Source organism: Falco biarmicus, chromosome Z (genome assembly GCF_023638135.1).
Source record: "Falco biarmicus isolate bFalBia1 chromosome Z, bFalBia1.pri, whole genome shotgun sequence".
Lineage (NCBI taxonomy): Eukaryota > Metazoa > Chordata > Aves > Falconiformes > Falconidae > Falco > Falco biarmicus.
The window spans coordinates 80989440-81003273 of NC_079311.1; the positions used below are offsets into that span (position 1 = coordinate 80989440).

At 38.2% G+C, this 13834-nt stretch overlaps 1 protein-coding gene across 2 annotated transcripts; it reads left to right on the forward strand.

The window, feature by feature from the left end:
* Window positions 1–229: 229 nt before the first annotated feature.
* Window positions 230–13500, forward strand: DYNAP (dynactin associated protein). Of its 2 annotated transcripts, XM_056325072.1 has the most exons (10): window positions 242–623; window positions 4150–4236; window positions 5996–6220; window positions 7469–7675; window positions 9045–9278; window positions 10059–10212; window positions 11376–11485; window positions 11630–11743; window positions 12350–12496; window positions 13134–13500. In XM_056325072.1, the coding sequence occupies exons 2-10, from the start codon at window positions 4159–4161 to the stop codon at window positions 13257–13259; spliced, it is 1395 nt and encodes a 464-aa protein (XP_056181047.1). In that variant the 5' UTR covers window positions 242–623; window positions 4150–4158; the 3' UTR covers window positions 13260–13500. The 2 variants fall into 2 exon arrangements, with proteins under 2 accessions (XP_056181048.1, XP_056181047.1); XM_056325073.1 differs by lacking the exon at window positions 11630–11743 and having other exon boundaries at window positions 230–623.
* The last annotated feature ends 334 nt before the right edge of the window (window positions 13501–13834 follow it).

Sequence of the window (13834 nt, forward strand, 5' to 3'; positions counted from 1 at the left end):
ATTAAAAAAAACCACCATTATTCAGTAAGGGAGACACCTGTTTTCACATAAAAATATTTTTTTTAATGAGATCAAGATTTTTATGGCCATTAAAGAGTATTTTAAAGAGGGATTTGATCCTTATCAATAGAAAAAAGTAACTTTTTTGTTGTCTACACTGATCAGTTCTTACAATTATAGCTGGAATTTAGTTTGCTTATAAGCTAGGATAAAGAAGTTGCCACTCAGGAAAAACAACAGAATATGGAAATCAAGTACTAAACAAAAGTAATTGCCATATTTAAGATGTCAGTGGTGTTCTTGCTCTTGAGACTAGGTCAGAGAAAAGGAATTTTATTGATCTAATCTTCTGTAGTGATAGTGGGAAAAACAAAAGGGCAGCCAGAGAGGCCAGGATTTAGAGGAAATAAATAAAGTAGCAAGACTATATAGGAAAGAGCTGTTTGCTAAGGATGTACACAAGTATTTGTGATCCTATGTATTTGCATATACAGGAAATTTTTATGAGGAGGGCACTTCCTGAATTACAGTGTATATATATCAGTAAAACGGAGCTGAGGGAAGTAAAGGCTTTGATGAAGACGAGTATTGTGCTCTTGAATCCTGTGAAGATCCTGTCCGGGGTAAGACTGTGACTTAGCATGGTGGGAGGAAATTAGATGGGATTTTTATCTTGGGAATTTTAGCCTTTTAAAGGCTTAATGACAGAGTCCCTTGTGTTACTGATCTTGAAATGTAATCACTATATGCTGCAGTTATCTTTTCCTTTGTAACATTTCTTTTGTATTAGGAAATCTCTCTGCATCACTGTATTCACACTGATACAAAAAAGTGCTGATGTAAGAAAACTTAATTTCATGCTCTGGATAGCATGAAGGCTAACAGCTCTGCCAACAGAGGGTTAATTTGGCTGGAGTTTATACCTGTTTTATTCTCAAAAGGAGGATCTGAAAACCTACAAACCCTGCAGTTGCTCATTGTCAACCAATCAATTCTTTTCCTATGTAACTCTGATGCTGCCAGAGCAGTTGTATTTGTTTTCCAAGAGCTGCTTATGGATTCTCACATATATATAAATATGTGGACTTGTTAAACCCTTGAAAATCATGATGTGTATTTTCTTTCTTGATCATGGATTCTGTGATCTACCATGGTTTTTAATTTTTATGTTGTTACTCAAAATATTTGCTCAACTTTATAGTTGATGGGTCTCTTAATGTGCAGAGACAATTGCTGCTGAAAGGGAAACAAGAAAAACTTTTCATTAATTTTAATTGACCTGATCCTGCTGTTGCCAATTTAAATGGCTGAGCTTTCACAGCTTTTCCAGAACAGAAAAGAAACGACTGCTGAGTAGAAATGGCTTTATCTCATAAGGAAAAATAAGTGCTGCTTTAAGTTTAGACTTGCTAACTTGGGAAGGAAGGCTTTAAACTAGAATTATGGGGACTGATGACAGAAGAGTGTAAGTGTTATCAGTGGAAGGATGACCAGAGGGATAGTAACCATGGGTGTAGACTTTTTATAAAAAGGATTGAAGCAATACGGAAAACAGGATAGTGAATGTCTGCTTAATTTTAAGATGTCTATATTAGTTCAGACTGTATGGAAACTAAATGGAGGAATGTACAAGGTTCTATATAAAGTTGTGATTTAGGCAATGTAAAAGTTTACATGGTGGAGTGTTTCATTTGTTAATGAATTAATACAGAAAAAAAGTGGAGGTGGCTTCTGAAGAAAAAGGGAAGGAAGACACGTTTCTCTATGAATAGTTACCTTTGTAGTGAAACTTAGAATCTAGAGGGACATAATCTGTTAGAAGTATCTTTTTGATAATAGAGGAGAAAAAAGCCAGGGTACTGTTATGTTGAGGACCTACCACCAAGATCACCAAACCAAGGAGGATAAAGATGGAAAGAACATTTTTGTAAACAAGTGACAGAATAATTTGCCTTGAGGGCATAGATATTAGTTAACCAAATATATATTGGGGAAAATCAACTGAATACACAGTATCCAGGGTATTTTTAGACTAGGGTGACGTCAGGTTTTGATACAGAAGGTGAAGATTAATACAAGAATTTTCTTAAAAGGTTTTCAAGATTTTTAGACAGAAAAGAGGAAGAACAGAAAAAAAGCAACTACAAGAAATTCAAAGATCTGTTTGCAAAATCCTATGAAAAAAGTCTAGGAAAAAGGTGCTCAGGAGTTTAGCAGTTCATAAAAATACATATATTGAAGACATAGTTGCAGGATATCCTAATATGGAACAGTGAAAATAAATGTAATAAGTCTTGCAGCCCTCGATGGTCTTCCAGGAAGCATAATGGAAATAGCTAGATTTGTCCCTGAAGATGAGTCATCTTGGGCTTTTGTGCTTTTTGGAAAGTCCAAAGCACAAAAATGAGAAATAAGGAGAAAGAGCTTTCAAAGACAGTAAAATAACCCTGAAGTTCCTTATTGTTTAATGCTAGTAAATGATAGGAACCTTATTGATATAAGGGAGGACCAAGGAAAATTTGGCCCATGACCTCCCTACAAGGTAATACATGATGTCAGGAAAGGTGTTTACTTAAAACACACATCAGCAGCAATGGGTGGTAGAGAAAGCTCAGATTATGGCAGGGAACATGTGACTGATAGGTCTTACACAAGCTACCCGCGTTCAGTGGACTACACCTACCATCATTAACACTAAACTCTTGGAGAAATGGCTGAAGCCATCTTCACATTTTCAGTAACGTTTAGAATTCAGTGCAGTCCTATAATGGTCTTACTTTTTAACGACAAGTCAGCCAAATGGTACCAAAGAATTATAGGGGAATCGGCTTCACCTCAGTTTCCTAGAAGTTCAGTAGCACATATCAAACATGAAATATATCAAGGAAATGGAGGGTGGGCGAAGCAGGAGAGAGAAAGGTCATTACATATGCTGTGTATTACACAAACCGAGTTTCTTTTTTACAACTGGGTAGCAACATTTAACACTTGTGTGCCTCAAAACGAGGAATAATAGTCTATATTAAATTATTTTTAGGGAATTGTAAAGATGGGTAGACATCAGTGCTTGGAGAGCTGTTAACAATGAAGTCTATTGCTGTTTATTTTCCTAAGGCTGTGGAGTTAGAGAACATTGAAACAGTTGTGGACATAGAAGAGCTGCCTAATAGGGATGGACTAAAAGGCCTTGGACCTTCAGCTTGGAGGGGGGAGCGTGTGTTTGATGTTGCTCAAATCCTACGGTATAGAAACATAGGGGGCCTTAAAGGAGCTAGCAGGAGATCTATTTAGGACTGAAAAGTTCTCTTTGGTTTGACCTGCAAGCAGTAAACTTAGGAGGTCAGGGAGTATCAGCAGGTTCAGAAAAGACAAAATCATGGAATTTTCCATAAAATGAAATCTAAAGGGAAGGAGCTGTTCCCTCTAGCAGCTCTCATCCAACAGTTATGTGGATGTGTGAGGTATGAAAGGTGTAACCTGGACATAGTGGCCAGGCTATGCTCTCCCTTGTCATTTTCTAAAGTCCTGCCAGACAGAAAATACCAGCCTGGATGTACTATCGGTCTCACTTAGTGGGACATTTTCTGTGTAGTTTAGTTCCGTTGTGGGTGGGTAAAGTCTTAACAGTTCTGTTGCAGCAGGAGTGATTTAGGCTTAGGAAGACCTTTTTAAAAATAATAATATGTAAGCAGGGAAATGGGTTGCCAAAGAAGTTCTGGAACCTCAACCGTTTTTGTGGTTGTAAAAGTAGATTACACAACCAGGCAAAACTGTAATGTAAATGTATTAGGTCCTTAGCATAGGTAAAGGAAGTAGATGAGCCTCACTTTTTTTTTAATTCCCCTCCAAATATTTGATGATTCAGACTGTCTCATTGTCATGTCGTGTCTTAGGGTTCATGTGATACATGAATAACGTTAAATCTGAATGTGGAACTTGTCTGACCTTTCTGTTTTAGTTTAGTGAAGAAGAGTTATTTGTATTGCACCATATTTCTGCACAATGAACTGAACTAAATGCCATTCATGTTACTATGCAGAAGAAGATGAGTCACTTCCCTGGACTCTGTAACATAACTGAGCACATATCGGAATTAACATCCTTTTGTTTTAATGTTCTTCTTGTCTTCTGTGGACCGATCTATTTCAGTTTTACTAAATGGATAACCAGGCATTTGAAATGCATGGAGAGAACATACAAAGTTCTTCAAAAGGAAAAGAGTGGCCAAACAAAGAGGTACCAGTAGTTTTCTTTTACAGTGCTATCAAAACATTGTTAATGCAGTCAGTCTGAAGATTAAACACTTATTTTGTAATACGACCTAATCCTATACTATTCAGAAGGTCCTGAAGAAAGTAACAGCTGTAAAGGGCTTCAGTTTCAGAGGTCCTGAAGTGCACAGCTCCATGTGCACTAGCTAGGATCTGAACTGTGAGACATAATTCCCTGGCCCCACTTAAGTTAATAGCTAAATTCTTTATCCTCTAACTACTGGGCAAAGTAATTATCTTTGGAGAATTCCCCATTGATTTTAACAGAAAGACCTACTTAAAAGCTCATCTTGTGGTAATGTTTAATATCTCTACTGAGTTACACATTAGAGTACTGTTTCATATTTTCTTTTTTTTTTTTTGCCCTTGAGAAAAGTAATTCTCTGTAATTTTCCCATTAAAGTTTTGCTTCTTGGGATTTGAATTAACTTCATGCAATAAGGGCTGGAATATTGCTCATAAGCTGTTACATTTGTTTGCAGTCAACACAGTGCCGCTTCTTGGCTGGAAATAATCCAAGGCTTGTGATTTTCTTACAACATAACTCACTCCCCACAGTTGTGCTGAGGTTGAGTGTTCTATGTGAGTTATTATTATGTAATATGTACAGCATTCTTTTGACTTTAAAAATAATTATTCAATTGGTGCCACTACTGTGAAAATGCTATAAATTAAAGGTCCTTCACATCTGGAAAATGGGGATTTTAAATGCATTTAACTATAAAGCCTTGAGCTCTGATGAGACTGTGGTCTGAGTGCTGCTGTTGTGATATTTGATTGAACACAAGCTTTAAAAAGGGAGTCATTTAAACAGAAGAAAAGATTATTACCAAATAGTATAGGGTGATATTTTGAGCATTTCTCTGCTGGCAAGTGAAATGTATTTGTAAAGAGCTTTTGCCAAATAGATTTATGAAAAAGGTAATTTTGTTAAAATTAGCAAGTAATCTATTTTTTTTTCATTTCTGATTGTCTAGCTTAAGAAATCAACGTTCATAGCTCATTTTCAAGCACTCAGTGTCTGAAAAATCAGGCCTTTAAAGGTGGATCAAGCTGTGTATGCAGAATCAGTAGAGTTTTGGGGCAGATAATGCAGTCTTTATTCATCTGAAGCTGCAACTCCAGCAGCAAAAAAGGTTAAGGGATAGGAAACACTGAAAATCCTCATCAAAGTGATGGTTCATGGTGCCAGAAGTGCCTTGGCCTTCTATAAAGAGCTTGTGTGCTTCTGCATGCCCAGCTGCTTCTCCTTCACCCTCCTCCAGAAGTCTGAATGTCCACAAAGGAAATTTTCGGTGAAGAAATGATGCCCCGAGCATCTTCTCCACTGTCATGGAGCTGGGGCCATGTGAGATGTGCCATAAAGCAGTGGCAGAATTTCTGCCCCAGACATGAAAGTTTGCCATGAGTTGACACTGCAGGTCTTCAGTGTTTTGTGATATAAATTAGAAACAGCAACAGAAAAAAAATGTTTAAGAGTTTGTAAGACCCCAGGATGATGAAGATGTGCTTTTACTTGATGAAATAACAAAAGGACAGCAACAATCTGATAGCATACGCTGTAAGTTTTCCCTGTGCTGGGCTTAGTACTTTGGTTGTACCTGTGTTTCTGAAGTTTTGATTACAAAAGAACTATCACAAAATTTCTCCTGTGTGTTAAATCCATTAAAGCTTTCTTTTTGGGGGGGGCATTGGGTTTGGGTTTTTTTTTTTATTAATTTCAGGAAAGAAAGGGCAGGTGGTCCCTGATGAAAACCTTTCTAGTTTGTCTATTGGCCTGTGTTATCACCACTGCAATAGGAGTGCTGGTCCTGTCCTTAGTCTATGTAAACAACCCGGTCTTTATGAAAGAGACAGATGTTAAAGATGATGGTGCATCTTCCCCCAAACCAGATGAAAAAAATGTGGATATCAGTTTCCAGTTCATGAATCACCTGGGGAAATCAAAGGTAAATTGTTCATCTTGTGCAATAATATTCTAGCATTGTATATAGAAGTTTAGTGAATTCATTTCACCTAACTATTTTTTAAGATTGGGTGATCACTCTAAATCTGTTGTTCAGGCTTCTTTTATAATCCATGGAGAGAGACACAAACTTCCTGACAGCATTTCACTCCAGTTCATAGCAGATGTTGGAAGTGCTATAGATCTCTGGAGCACCTCTTGGAGAGCTAAATAATTGCTCCAACAAATTAGGCAGGCAAGAGAAGGCAACCATTTTATGTGTGATTCTGAAATTACAGAGTATGAAATTCTGAGAAACAAACCCAGAAAGATCAAATTTTAATGTAAGCTGAGTAGCACACTAACCTTTTCATTCTTAGGACTGAATTTAAACAAATTGTGATGTTGCAAGAAAAAAATTAATTGCATGATCTTGTTTCAGTGAGCTAAATTGAATTAATTGGCAATGTAATGAAGCCCTAGGAACTATGTAGTTTTTGTTTAGGTGTATTGATAGTCACAGAAACTTATCCTTTGAGCAAACTCTGAAGACATACTCCATCTTCTAAATCTGTCTTTATATATGTAAAAAAAATCCTGATTAATTTCTGCTTTTCAGCAAAAGAGGGAATAGGATCGATTAGGTAGTAGGGCAGTTTAAACTGACAACAGCCATTTTGGCATGTTTTCATGTTCAATCAAACTATGTCATTAATTTTCAAACAGAAAATGTTTTTAAGTATGGAAACAAAAGTGTTTAAGAGGAGAGCAACCCTTTTAATATGACCTTCCTCAGTGATTCTTTCAAGTACAAAACATGTTCTGGAGGCGGTAGAAATACTGGGAAAGGAATAGTTTCAGGTGCAAATAGTTTGCAACCATGGAAATTCAGGAAAATGCCTTACTTGGGAAGTGTTCTAAACTATTTTAATCTAAAAGTTTAAGCATATATGCCACTGATTTCCCAAATCAATGTCCAGAATCATGTAAAAAGAGGAGGAGCAGATAATATTGTTCTTGACGTCACTCTTTAGCTCTCGCTTGTAGAAACAATACTATTACATCATGACATGAGAAAGTATATAAATGATTGTGAAAAGTGACTAAAGAACATACAGAGAGAATCTTCACTGAGGAAAGGAATAGGTACTTTCAGTATTGCGCGGACCAATAATTTTCTGAAATATTTTTGGATTGTTTGGTCACCACTGTCCACAATTAACCCAATTCTCTACTCTCACTGACTTTACAGGTACATGTGTACCCAGGTGGCGAAATTCAGTGGGCGAGATTCAGGAAGGATGCAAATGAATATCAAAGTGATGAAGAAATGGAATTTGGAAAAAGTATCAATAACCATCGCTCCAAAATGACTTTTGGAACCTTACGGATCAAAAGCAAAGGGCTTCGGGCTCCCCACTGGCACTTTAATGCCAATGAACACGGCTACCTGCTACAGGTATTATCTGATTATTTGAGCTTTCCCAATTGGTTTTGCAGTTTAAAGCATCATGTACATATAGAAGATGCACATATGTAAAAAATAATTACATATACATTATAAACAAATGTTAACAGGTAATAAAAGCAAAATTACCATTGATTGATGCATGACATCAGTTTTCTTGCTTGAAATAACATTTTCAAATGAAGATGCTTGAAATAGGCTGTTTAATGTTGTTGCCTGAGTAGCAAACACCTGTAGCTTTCAAAGAAATATGAAAACTGAAGTCAGAGGAGACTTTAGACACCTGAAAGTTACATAATTTTCTTTACTTATCCGAGTGCTTACAAAGATTAAAGTAATTAATTTAGAGAACCATTGCAGAATCAGAGAGATGAAGGACTGTTAAGGTTCTTAAGAAAGCCTCTGACTCCACCCCCTGTACTGATCCATGTTAAGAACACCTAAAGCATATCTCACAGTTTTCTTCAGTTTTTAAAAATTTTCAACAAAGGAACAAAAGGATTACAAAATCAAAAAGTAGCTGTCTCCCATGTTTTGTCACACAAACCATTAGAACGTTCTGGTACACAAAACATTAGAATGTTCTGGTACACAAACCATGGGGGTTTTAATTGAAAAAAAACATATCCTAATTTCTCCCTTTGTATTGGCTTTGGAGAGCTTCAGATCATCTTTCTTTCTCGCAACTTCTTCTGTGTGGAAGACTCTTATTCCCATACAGTCTTCTCTTTCCTGAACGAAATACCTCTCCCCTTTCCCCTCCAAATAAGTCTCTTTGAAAGGTTTGCTCTGTCTCACCTGAGTGTCAGATTTCCAATCTGTAAAAATAAAGAAAACAAAACCAATAAATAGAATTTATTTATTTATTTATTATATACCATGAGGAATTCAAGATAGCATATTAATTTGAAAACAAAATTATGTTTCTTTGGAAGCATAGGTACTTAGATCTCAATTTTTAATTTCTATCTAAGAACAATTATTCATATTTTGACCAGCATCAGAACTGAATAGCTCCAGCTGGATGGAGAATCCTCCTTGGATTAGGGCATTCCACAAACACCTGGGCCTCTGTCCAGCAGTTTTAGGTAGAAGATGACTCCTTTATAGGTGTTCAACCTCTTTAATAAGAAATGGTTTAAGTATGTGTAATGTGTATTGGTCATGTATTCCTTAAACCTTCTAAAATTTTGTCACTTAAAATTCTATTCTGGATTTAAGTTCACAAAGGCTTGTTAGAGGGTGCATCAGGATCTCTTTTTTCCTAACAGCCTTCCGGTTATTTGAATTACTGATTTGCTGCATATGGATTAAATGAGGAAACTTTCATTACGGTTCTTAAACTGTGATTATGTGACAGGGTACTGCCTGGATTGGAGTAATTGGTGCAGATGACAGCGTGGTTACCACATACAGTGTCACGGCTGGTCAAGTGGTCTTCTTCCCTAGAAACACTGTGCATTGGGTAAAGAATGTAGGATCAGAAGACTGTGTGTTCTTGCTGTTTTTTACAACACATGAAGAGCTTCAGACCCTGGATGTAGATGATGCCTTTTTCTCTACCCCAGAGGATATAGCAGCTAGAGCATTAAAGGTCTGTATGATAGAACAGCCAGCCTTTATCTAGTCTTCTATACATTAACATGGCAGTCCAGGTTCTCTGTTTCTTAGAGAGGATCCTCCCTACCTCAGCTGCTGTCTTTAGTCCCAGCAGTGTGGAAGGATGTACACGTGTCCTTTGTGTAGCACTGTGCCATGTGCTGTGTGTTCCTTTATGTGCAAGGAGAAAGAAATGATGATGCTCTCTCCAAGAAACCTTTTCTCCTCCACTCTTCATATTTATTTCTGGTTCATGGAGGATCCTCCATATTTCCAAGGTTGGAAAAGGAAATTAAATAGTGAAGCCCAAAGCTAATTTCCCAATAGCCCCATGATGAATTCTGTGGCATAAGAAGATTGCATAGGAAACTATAGATAAGTCCATCTCCTTGCTAAAAGGGATCTTATTTGAACTGGCTAGTTGGCAGTGTCCTACGAGCAAGAATGTGGCCACAGTTTCTGTGGAGTCTGAGGAATCTGCGTGTTCAAATAGCAGAATTGTGATAGGCCCCTTCCCACCCTGAACCAGTTTGATGGGAGACAGATTGAGTTTCCCTTCTGCTCCAAATCTCTGTAGTAACTGAGGAGGAAGGGCAGAGCAAAGGAGCAAAACAGAGTATTGACAGGGCAAGGCAATTAAAGAGATGAGGCATGTCCACAAGGCAGAGTTTATCTACCACCAGGTACTAAGGTGGAATCTTCAACAAAGCAAAATTTTTATTCTGCAGTTTGCTGTGTGTATCTGTCAATTTAACATGCGCCGTGTGTCCCACAGCCACAAGGTGGTGTTAACTTCATCAGAACTTTCAAGAAACAGAAAGAAGATCAAGCAATTAACCTCCCATCAAACTTAGATCAGCTTGTGCAAAATGCCAGCTATGTGCAGTCTCCGGACAACCTGGTATGGCAGTACTTCTACAATCTCAAAGGTACACAGCTGAGAATCCTGTGTGTAAGAGCTCTCTGTGTCTCTAGAGGGGAAGAGGAGGGGATCTGTAAGCGATTCACTGAAACAGGAGTTAAAAAGTATACAGAGAAATGATAAGAAATTAAGGAGATGAAAAATATATTGATAATACATCTAATTAACTGCACTTTGAAGACTGATTCTCACCTCAGAGTAGTTTACCCTTTTGGTTTTAGTGTTTCTATCTGCAACAGTGGGTATGAGAGCAGAATGCCAGGTAAGTAGCAGGGCATGAGCTAACTACTGCCCAGCTCAAGATTCTTTGCTGATGTATGTAACCAGGACTGGTCTGTTCCCTGCTACACTTAAGCAATAACCTAAACCTAAAGTTTTCATTCAGAAATTAAAATCTAATAGGCCAGGAAGTCCTGCAGCAGATTAGCTGGAGAGTGACTGCTACTGAGCTGCTTAGAATATCTTGCATTTGCACGTGAAATGTCAGGGAATAAATACCTTACCATATACCTAATCATGTCCTCCCTTTTCTTTTACGAATACAACTTCATAACCAGTATTGAACCATATTCACCGGTTTATCAGCAATTGTATTAAACCCTCTGTACAGCCTGGATCTATCAATCATCAGTGAGCACCTAATAAAGATAGATTATAAAACTTAATTCCAAGTAGTATAGTCTATTTGAGAAGCTATAAAAAGCAAATACAGGTCCAGAGCTCCACATGCAGCTGAGGGAGGTCCTGAGAAATAGATGTGTGTGTGTGACAAAAAGCTTTGTGCTTGGAGCAAAATGTCCTTCTGCATTGGCAGTACTTTACAAAATATTGTGACACATGGTCAGTGCCATAAAGGTTAAAGGCTAATTTATATACTGGCAGTTCACATGTTCTTTTAAGCCTGTTGGCTTAAGCAATACAGGATGGAAAAATCTAGTTGGAGTTTTTCATTGTGGTTATCTGGCTACAGACAAATACAGTCAAGGAGACTGCAGTGTCTAGTGCCTGAAGGATAGATCAGCAAAATGGACTTTCTTTTCGGTGCCAGAGGCTCATAAGGTTCGAGGCCTCAAGTTTAGTACATAGCAATGACTTGAACTTGGCCAATACACTAACAAGCAATGTTAAACAAACCTTGCTGGAAATGCTTAATAGCTGTCTTTGTTTTAGGGTCAGCAGAATATCCTTTTCCAGGAGGAATCTTCCAGTGGGCTCGCTACCGCATAAACAACACCGGACTAAATGAAACAGAAAAAATTTTTAGTGAGTCGCTGAACAAGGTATGTGCTTTTAATTGGATACTGTAGCTATTTAAACATAAGGCGTAGTGTGCAGTTTCTGTGGGTTCATCGCTGCTTTGTCATGTATAACAGGGATATAAGAAACTTGGATGGTTTTCTGAGCATTTTTGTTCTGCTTTTCAGCATGAAAATACCCTTACCTTGGCAACTCTCCGGATATTCAGCAATGGACTGGGGCAGCCTCATTTCCACTTCAATGCTAATGAGATGGGTTATGTCATTAGCGGCTGTGGACAGGTAATTTGTTACAGCAGTGAGGGGCAAGTCAGTGGAGTTTTGGCTGTAAAACAATTACAGACCTAATAACTGGTTCCCAGCCCTGATTAATGATTCTACAATTAGTAGTATTATAAAACTTTCAAGGCCCGTATTTTCCTTCTCCACACAAAATTTTGATCTCAGTTACATTTGTGGAAGCTTGTCCAGTCAAAGTAGCGTTGTACAAAGAGCAGAATTTGTCCACCTTGTTAGGTGGTTCAGCAAAATGCTTATTACAGGAATCGCCACTCCCCTGATTTCTGGGAGTACAAAATAAAAAAGCAATACTTTGGATTTAGCTCCATGAGGGACAGATAAATAGATAAAATTTAGCGAGGATTAAGATTTAGGGATTTTATTATACGTGGTTCCCTCAGTGCAAATGTGAAGTGCAAAGATAATTGAGATGGCACGAAGGTTCTTGCTCAGGGTGTTGCCTAGGACCTTCTCACTAGGGTCTCAGTGAAAGCACTGATGCTACGTGAGGTGATTTTATTGCCATGCTGGGACCGTCACTGTGTATTTATCCCCTAACAATACACTGAAAATTGTTGTTGCTGAATATTACTGCTTTACTTGCACCAGGCTGGAGTTATTCTCTCTGGAGTCACCACCAACTTCAACATTGGCATTGGAGATGTCATATTTTTCCCTGTTGGAACGCAACATTATATCAAGAGCTTATGTGATGAGGATTTGTTTTTGATTCTAGCCTACAGTACAGGAAACCAGGTGAGAATTCATACGGGCAAGGGAAGCAAAAAAATGTTCAGCTGTACATAACCTTACGCCTTTCTCATGCATGTAAGCTTAGTCCTTTGGCACACACACCTTTCAAAACAAATTCTAAGAGTGTGTCAAGCACACTGGCAGTGCAGATTTCCTTCTGGTGTGAACGGCTGGCATGCAACACCTATCAAAACTCTGTACGTGGAAACAGGAGTTAGGGAAGGCAAAGAAAAGGTCTGTGGTAGGGTGTGACATGCTGGTGCATATGCGTGCGTAAGAGAGATGGAATTCGGATCGTGTTTGTGTGTGAGGCACTGCTGGTGTTTAAGAAAGGGAGTGTGCCCTTGGGCAGACTGGGCAGGCTGAGGGTCTTTACAAGCTGAGCACCCCTGAAAGGGAGAGGTCTTCAGAGGCCTTGAACAAATCTATACCCTGGGAGCCAGAGCAAGGGTGTCTTTAAGATTACGCATCTCCAGTGATCTTGATAGCCCCATGTAACCTGTCATTATTTATATACTTTTATATTTGTTCATTTTCACCTGGGACTTAAGGTGCACTTTCATATTGCATAGTATCAATATTGTGAAATAGATCAGGTAGCTATAACTATTCTTTTTTAATATTGTCTTTTTCTTCACAGCTGGAAACTCTCCGTATGAATGACTACTTCCATGCAACAGCAGATCATATCCTTGCTCAGCTTTTTTTCAAGGAACAGGCTGAATTTAAGAAGTTCCCAAAGGCTGCCAAAAAACCAGGCAAATAAACTCTCTTAGCAGTTAATGGCATCAAGAATTTTTTCACCATCACCACGTTTCTGTCAATACTTTTTGGTACCGTTCTTGTTTATATTTATCCAGAGGAGATGTTCAGAAAAAAAAAAAAAGAAGAAGAAGAATTTGGGATTATTAATTATAAAAACTTATTTTCTTTTTATATTTTTTCAGGTTTTATTTATAGCACAATGTAACTTGATAGATCGTGTATTAAAGTCATTTTTACCATGACCATTGCCTTTTGCTCTACTTAACACCCATTATCCCACCATATCTCTTACCCCACACTGCTGAAGGTTACGTTGATTCTCTGTGGCGTGGGCAGTGCTCTGAGCTGGCAGTGTCCCTGCGCAGACAGCGGGTTCACACTGCTCGCTCTGTCCCCAAACCAGGTGGGGTGTTACATCCCTGCGTCTAACAGCGATGGCAGGAATGAGCTGGTCAGACATTCAGCTCATAATGGCTCTCCCTCCCCTAACAGCACTCCTCTCGGTAGGGCCGGGAATTGAAGACAATTAACTCCTTTTCCTGACTTTGCCAACAAACTGCTATCTGATTTTGAAAG